Source organism: Prunus avium, chromosome 1 (assembly GCF_965620075.1).
Source record: "Prunus avium chromosome 1, drPruAviu1.hap1.1, whole genome shotgun sequence".
NCBI lineage: Eukaryota > Viridiplantae > Streptophyta > Magnoliopsida > Rosales > Rosaceae > Prunus > Prunus avium.
The window spans coordinates 52,779,272-52,786,989 of NC_142284.1; the positions used below are offsets into that span (position 1 = coordinate 52,779,272).

Consider the following 7,718-nt stretch of genomic DNA (forward strand, 5'->3'; position numbering starts at 1 on the left):
ACCCATGGTTTTTAGTAAAATAATCAATAGATAAATAGAAAACCTTGGTCTGGGGTTTACTTGCATGATGCAGGACTTTTTATTTTAAAAGAGATCCCTTGATTTTTTTTTGACTCATCTGTGGGTGATGGATGCCAGCACCTAAAGCTAGGCTGCTATCTATGCACGGAGATTCTCTCAAATAGCAGCATGATTTTGTACAATTCAAAGTGAAAGCGACATATAGGTTAAAAGAAAATAAAGTTAAAGAAAAAGTTAGGACCATCTAGCATTGTCTACAATACAATGTCTTAAAAGGGAAGCTAGATATACTGGCAGCCACTGTACTGAACTGAAGTTACCCATCACAAGAACAAACAGACAGAGTGATCTCAACCGCTGGTCACCAAAGGTGAACTTCCTCGACTGAACCTTTGCTTTACTGTACACAATCAGCCGTGAAGTGAGAAGTCTAAAATATCCCAACTGATTCAAGACCCTTCCTTTTTTTCTGGTGCAAAGATTCAAGACACCTGTTTAATTATTCTTCTCGATCACCACGCTTATTCATAATTCCTTTTTATAATGGCCCAATCAATGAAGTACAATACTCATCCCACACCCAAACAAAAAGAAACATTCTTATTCGTCTTCTTTTTCCTCTTTCTTTGTTTGTAAGAAAGCAAGCCCTGTCGTGTTGTAACTTGCAATAACTTGCATTTTATTTATACATCACTCATTGAATTCATAATTTTTTTTTGAGGATTTTGTAGCAAATATTGGGTACTTTATGCCAAAACCAGTTTGATCATTCTCTTCCTTCCTATCAATCATTGTTTCTGCTTTGTGTAAACAACTTGTATATCCCAAATTTTAGTTGTTTAGCATTAACTCCTCTTCTGGGTCTGTGCCTTTGTGCTTTGCTTTCTTCTTCTGTATTCTTATAGTTCAATTTCGGTGCAGTCCTTGATTCTGTTCTTTCTGCTCCCCCAGTCTCTGTTTTGCTTAGTTTATATTTGATTCTGTTTTCCAGATCCCTTGTTTAAACAAAAAAATATTGTTTATTGGCTAGTAAAGAAGAATAGTTTCTTCCAAGTTTAGAACTTGGGTCGATATTTTCAAGCTTCAGCAGCTGAAAGTATCCAACTTTAGCATCAAACCCATCTGTTAAAGCCACTACTTTGCTTCAAAACCAGTTTTCAACTCGTACCCTCCTTCTTTTAAGCACCGAGAGCAAGTCTCTGCAAGTGTTTTGCTGAAGGGTTTTATGGGGTTGTTGAAAGCTGTGGGCTTTAGAGGCCTTACTGTTGCCTTGTTGTTCTTCAATCTGCTTGTGGGTTTAACGGTTGGCATTGGAGTGAACTGGGGAACTCAGTTAACACACCCTCTCCCACCAGCAACAGTGGTGAAGATGTTAAAGGACAACGGGATTCAAAAGGTTAAGCTTTTCGATGCCGATTCTTCGATATTGAATGCTCTGAGCAAGTCTGGGATTCAGGTCATGGTAGGAATTCCCAATGAAATGCTCTATGCTTTGGCTAATAGTGTGAAAGCAGCTGAGAATTGGGTTTCCAAGAATGTCTCCTCACATGTCTCCAATGGTGTAGATATTAGGTAAATAGCCCATCTTTCTCTTGTCCTTATCTATGCTATGTGCATATTTACAGATTTAAGTTTATTTTCCAAACATGTGAATGATTAAGCCTGAGCCTTAGTTTATGTATGTTTATAAGATAATTTCCTTGGTTTTAGCCTCTATGAAAATGAAGCCGTTTACGTGTGTGTGTGTGTGTGTGATCAAAAGATGTATGTATTGATAGGTAAGAGTATTGGCATAAAAACAAGTGGTTAATGAATCTATGTATTGATGTGTGTGTAGAGAGAGAGAGAGAGAGAGAGAGAGAGAGAGAGAGATTGGGAGGGTGTTATTTTGAAGCTATTCACTTCTTGGTGTACTCTGGCCAATATATGCCCAAACTGCTTATAGGAAATTCAAATTCTTCAGCTGCTATTTAATTCACTCTTCTTGATCAAAAGATGATCTGGAAAAGCGACAACCTTGTTCATTTTGTCTAGCTAGAGTCTTCTTTGATTTGACCTTGGCGTTGAGTGTGAAATTTTTTCTACAGTTTCTGATAATGCGGTTCAGTTCATTTGCATCTCCATATGAAAGTAGATCTGTATCACATGTTAGCAAACAAGCTTGTATTGAAACTTCAGCAAAGTTCCCAACTTCTTTCAAAAGTCTTTCAGAAGAGTATTCTGAAATGCTTGACATGTTATCAAAAGCAGGACTTCTGTTAACCAGAAGGTGTTCTTCTGCTTCATTGTTAGTTGTTACTGTTTTTGTCATACTAGTTTTCCAGTTCTGATCAAATGCGCAATCTACGTCTAATTTATATCTTACCTATTTCATACATTCTCTGCAAGGTATGCTGCAGTGGGAAATGAACCATTGTTGTCAACGTACAATGGAACCTTTCTTCCAACAATATTTCCTGCCCTTCAGAATGTCCAGTCAGCTCTCATAAAAGCTGGTGTGAGCAATCAGGTTAAGGTCACTATTCCCATCAACGCCGATGTCTATGACAGCAGTGGCTCGGATATGCCTTCTAATGGTGACTTCCGACCAGACACAAAGGATCTCATGGTGGAAATCGTCAAGTTCTTGAGTGACAACGGTGCTGCATTCACAGTGAATATCTATCCCTTCATAAGCCTCTACAATGATGCCAACTTCCCTGCCGACTATGCCTTTTTCAATGGATACTCAAGTTCCATTAATGACAACGGAAAAATCTACAACAACGTATTTGATGCAAACCATGACACCCTTGTATGGGCCTTACAGAAAAATGGATTTGGAAACTTGTCCATAATAGTAGGAGAGATCGGTTGGCCTACGGATGGGGACAGAAATGCAAACTTACAGTATGCTCAAAGGTTCAACCAGGGGTTTATGTCCCATATCAAGAACAATGCAGGCACCCCAATGAGACCTGGCCCTGTAGATGCCTACTTATTTAGCCTTATTGATGAAGATGCCAAGAGCATTCAGCCAGGTAACTTTGAACGCCATTGGGGGCTATTTTACGTTGATGGAACACCTAAATATCAGCTCAGTCTAGGCACGACAAGCTCGAATGGATTAGTAGCAGCAAGCGGTGTACAATATCTGGACAAGAAATGGTGTGTTCTGTCACCGTCGGCGAATCTTGACGATCCACAAGTGGCACTAAGTGTGAGCTATGCTTGTGCAAATGCTGACTGCACCAGTCTTGGATATGGAACTTCATGTGGAAATTTGGATATTCGTGGAAACATTTCCTATGCATTTAACAGTTACTATCAGATAAATAATCAACTGGACACTGCCTGTAAGTTTCCAAACCTTTCGGTCATCACCACGAGCGATCCATCATCTGGAGACTGCAAGTTTAGGATCATGATCCGATCATCTTCTTCATCTGCTTTGAATGCCGGAGCTGGTTCTGTTGAAAAGCCTAGTTGTTTAATTCTGTTTGTGTTAGTGTCTGTGTTCTTCTTTACAATTCAGTGATTTTTTAGGCTTTTTTTTTGTACATTATTAGTCTCAAATAATGTATTCACTACTCAAGGTTTTCAAGCATTGTCTGGGCTGTGTGAGCTTGATCTTTATATGGGAAGTAAATATTTACAGAGAGCAAGTTTGGACTAGGACAATTTATATACTCCAATTTCTTTATCCATAGCCTGCCTCAAAATCAGAAGGAAAATATCAATAATTGCTGACAAGCTCGCATTTCTCATTAGGTTTTAGAACAGTTTACCTAATGAAGTTTCCATTTCATATATATACAAAAAAATTGTGGCGTAATCACTGAAGCCAACAAACAAGCATAAAAAAAAGGCGCACGTAAATAATCTACCTATAAATTGATGAAACTAGCCTCGTCTCATTGGTGAATAATTCATAAAACCCCAAACGAAGGAAACAAATTACACCATCTGGTAGACTGCTAACACCAATCAAATCGAGTTTAGATAATTTGTTGACGAGGATTTCACATGGACCTCCATAATGTTACCCTCCAATTGGATTCATGTGGAATTTGGATGCTCGTGGAAACACTTCCTATGCATATACCACGGTAGCCCATCAGTTAGATATTCAACTGGGGAGTGGCTTCAAGTCCCAAACCCTTGTTAGTAAGAATAAAGAGCCATCAGCTGGAGACTGAAGTTAAGGATCGTGATCTGAACATTTTCTTCGAGAGTGGAACGCAGACCCGGGTCTCTTGAAAAGCCTGGTGGTGTAATCAAGGCCGGCCTTTTTGGGGCCGAGGAGAAGCATTAAAATGGGACCCGATGAGCATTCTAACACTGCATATATTGGTGTAGCAAAAATACAGCAGGCCCTGAAATCTCACAAATTTTGCCTTGTTAACTAACAACTGCAGTTTTCCCAATAAAACAAAGCAACACCAAAGTTGGAAATACCCTCATATGTTATGTATAATGATAAATAAATAAAAGGGTCGAAAAAGTGAACCTACCAGATTCTTGAAATTGAATCATTTGGACATTCTCGTTTGATGCTTCCGAACATAGTCTCTGGATCTTATATCAGCCTGCCTCCATATCAGAAGGAAAAATTGGAGCTTTAATATAATCTCCCCAACATTGTACATTACATTAACTAAATAAATAAAGCAATGATACTCCGTGGTTCAAACTCAGGAAATGTCAACATCGCTTAATGGCCAACAAAAGATTGTAGCAAACAGAAAGATAACACAGCAGGCCCTCCCTAGACTGCCTGTAACTTCACTTGATAGAAAATATTCATTTCACATCTAATAACTAACCGAAGAACTATATTAGAGATTAGAGACACAGGGCATCTAAGCATCGAGAGAAGGCCATTATATCCCTACTTAGTTTATACACTCAAGTTCAATTAACAGGTCCAAAATATTACTGGGGAGTGGCCATAGTGAATATGAAGCCACTCAGAGCACACGAACAGTTCAAGTTTTCACCTGCCGAATAGGCTCTGGGACACGAAATTTGCAAGTCATTTTTACAATCCTGATGGCAGTATCAAGTGCTATACGGTGACCAACTGAAATAAATATAGGCTTCAATGAGCCACCAGTAGATCTCACTGCCTGGAAAACAGAAACAGAATGGAGACACGGAATCAATTGAAACCGAGAACACAAGACAAAGTGCAAAAGAACTTCCAGCAAAGGGTGCAATTACATGTTTATTACCCACTTTTAAATCAGAGTATATGTCCATATTGTTTGGATCAACTAAAAAGTACTGCAAAATGATCTTTAACTTCCTTATATTATTGCATGCCAGCCTCTGAAGATTCCCATCACAGTTTAAATACCATACCATATTGTCAAAAGATTTAAACAGTTTTGGGAGGAGAAATGAAGCTTATAAGATGCTTACCACTCCCCATATACGCCCAGAGCATCCTTTCAAAGTAACAAAATCTTCAGCGTAGTCTTCCTTGGCTTTAAGAAGTTGCATCACACCAGATAGTGTTAGGCCATCCACATGGTGAAGCTGAATTGAATATATATCAAGAGAAATTTCAAAAAGTCAGGCAAGCAGGGACAGCCCAAATCATCAAAGTTGATGGATGTAGTTACTGTCAGTATTTACATTTTTTCCAATCCCAATAGTAGGTAGATTTGCCAGAATGCCAAGGTGACAAGCCAAGCCAAAACCTACAAAAGAAACTCTACATTTTTAAAATATTCTCCAGTTGAGTCAGGAAGCTAAATGCTTTTTAATCACAACTCAAGCTAAGGACAGAACACATCGTCTAAGTTATGAAAATGGAACTAACAGGTTCCAAAATGACCTCTTGAGAGTGTAGAAGCTTTCCAATTGTGAAGTGAGCAAAAGATTCACTAGATTCACTAGACCTAAAAGTGTAACCTACCCATATTTTCAGCAACTCCAGACCTTCAGTCCCATCATAGACCTCAAATTACATTAAAAATAAAAGTAAATAAACAGGAAAAGGCTTCATTTACAAAGGGCAAGCATCTATTCTATGGGGATTCTGTCAAAGGACTTGCCTCGAGGATGAAGTATTCCATTTCCATCTACCACTAGCAGCTGTTAGCATTAAAGATAATTATTGTTATTTACTCGAACTCTAAAATAAAGCAGAGTAAAATTACAAAACACACAGAACAGTTTGCAAGTCACCAACTTGCCAGATTTGGCATAAGGTTAATATTCTCTAATATATCTAAGGTAAGTTAAGAAAAGTTTATACGTAAATATGAAAAACCAAAATCAAATGTTAAAGCTTTCAAGAACATAAAATTATTCATGTAGCGAGATGAAGCGCAGTGAAGGGGAACCAAAAACAAATGTAGTAGGAACCAATACAAGTATTAGGATCACCTGTGGATATAAAGGATTAGCATTGGTTTTCATTTTCTCCAAAAGCTCAAGAAGCACTGGGGCCTAGATCAACATAGAAAAATCAAATACATCAAACAGTCAAATCACTGGCATATAAAATTCAAATACTTGCCCCTTTCTTGTTGCTTTTCTCAGCTTCTGTGATCAAAATATTGTTGAAACATGAACATCAAGATAAATCAAATAAAAAAAAAATGGACCTCTCTGAAAGCAAGGAAGCCAGGAAGATAAGGGACATGGAGGGTGACAATAGAGAAGTCTTCATAGACAATTTGGAGAGTTTGGAGGTCCAAAACTACAAGAACCCCGCATGCCATTGATGGGTCTTCCTTTGAATAGCTTATATCAACTCCACCCACATACTTCAACACCTCCTCCTCTTTCTCCATTGACCTTCCTGTAACAGCTAATCTCCATGTGAAATCATCTTCTGCAATCAACTTTTTCTTCAGAAAATCCTGGGTCCTGAAATTTTCACCACGATCGTGTCAAAATTGAATTGAAATGAGAATGTGTGTGTAGAAGTTGTGACTTATCGGTCTGCTTACTCTATCCAAGTTTTATGGTCTACTGAAGAAGAAGAAGGTGATGTCTCTATCGAGGCTTGTTCATGGGATTGCTCCTCCATGTGAGTATTATGGATTTGCACACAACCTTGCTGTGCGTTTATGGCTCTATGGAGCTCCACTGATCACTGGCAAGATGGAACCTTTGGACTGAGATGTGGCCTTCATTACCCAAAAGGTTTCTTGATCTACTAAAATTGAGCCCACTTAGAGATCACAATTTTTAGTTTTACCCATCGGTCAATTAACGTGGGCAAGCATAGAAAATCCACGCAAGAGAGATGGTGAGGTGTTGTGTCTAAATGTTGCTCAGCGTACATAAATTGACGGACGAATCTTCGTCTTGATGTTCTTAGAGTCCAAAGATATGTGTGTACGGTTTGTATACCCAAGTTTTGCTTCGAATATTAGATTTTGCTTCGAATATTACCCAGAATTTTATTCCGTTCAATGTTTCGTATACGGTTTGTACACCCAAGTTTGTCATTAGTGTTTTGTTTTTGACAGTCCGTATATAGGTTGGTTGCTCAGTTAGGATCGAGAATAACTGACTCCGCGATCGTTTTAAACTTGTTACTTTTCGCTTCTGTGGATATGAGACATGCACGTCACTCCCCTGAAATTGCAAGGTTGAGTTTGGTGCTCTCCGGACCTTTATATAGGAACTAGCAGGCACAAGATAAACTAGAAGATGGAGGGAAATAACTTGGATGTGAGAAAAGGAGCTTGGACTAA

The 7,718-nt window shown here is 38.6% G+C and overlaps 2 protein-coding genes across 4 annotated transcripts; one reads left to right on the top strand and one right to left on the bottom strand.

Moving 5' to 3' along the window:
* Nucleotides 1-330: 330 nt before the first annotated feature.
* LOC110766292 (O-Glycosyl hydrolases family 17 protein) lies at nt 331-3,675 on the top strand. 2 transcript variants are annotated; one of them, XM_021969593.2, is made up of 3 exons: nt 1,457-1,593; nt 2,109-2,290; nt 2,410-3,675. In XM_021969593.2, exons 2-3 carry the CDS (start codon nt 2,118-2,120, stop codon nt 3,536-3,538), a joined length of 1,302 nt encoding a protein of 433 aa, XP_021825285.1. In that variant the 5' UTR covers nt 1,457-1,593; nt 2,109-2,117; the 3' UTR covers nt 3,539-3,675. The 2 variants fall into 2 exon arrangements, with proteins under 2 accessions (XP_021825284.1, XP_021825285.1); XM_021969592.2 differs by lacking the exon at nt 2,109-2,290 and having other exon boundaries at nt 331-1,593.
* A 59-nt stretch (nt 3,676-3,734) lies between these two features.
* Nucleotides 3,735-7,395, bottom strand: LOC110766293 (endonuclease V family protein). 2 transcript variants are annotated; one of them, XM_021969594.2, is made up of 9 exons: nt 6,966-7,391; nt 6,618-6,882; nt 6,397-6,459; nt 6,063-6,102; nt 5,641-5,705; nt 5,425-5,541; nt 5,001-5,129; nt 4,515-4,589; nt 3,735-4,376 (listed from the first exon to the last, which is right to left on the bottom strand). In XM_021969594.2, the coding sequence occupies exons 1-8, from the start codon at nt 7,043-7,045 to the stop codon at nt 4,533-4,535; spliced, it is 816 nt and encodes a 271-aa protein (XP_021825286.1). In that variant the 5' UTR covers nt 7,046-7,391; the 3' UTR covers nt 3,735-4,376; nt 4,515-4,532. The 2 variants fall into 2 exon arrangements, with proteins under 2 accessions (XP_021825286.1, XP_088102744.1); XM_088246618.1 differs by lacking the exon at nt 5,001-5,129 and having other exon boundaries at nt 6,966-7,395.
* Nucleotides 7,396-7,718: the final 323 nt, after the last annotated feature.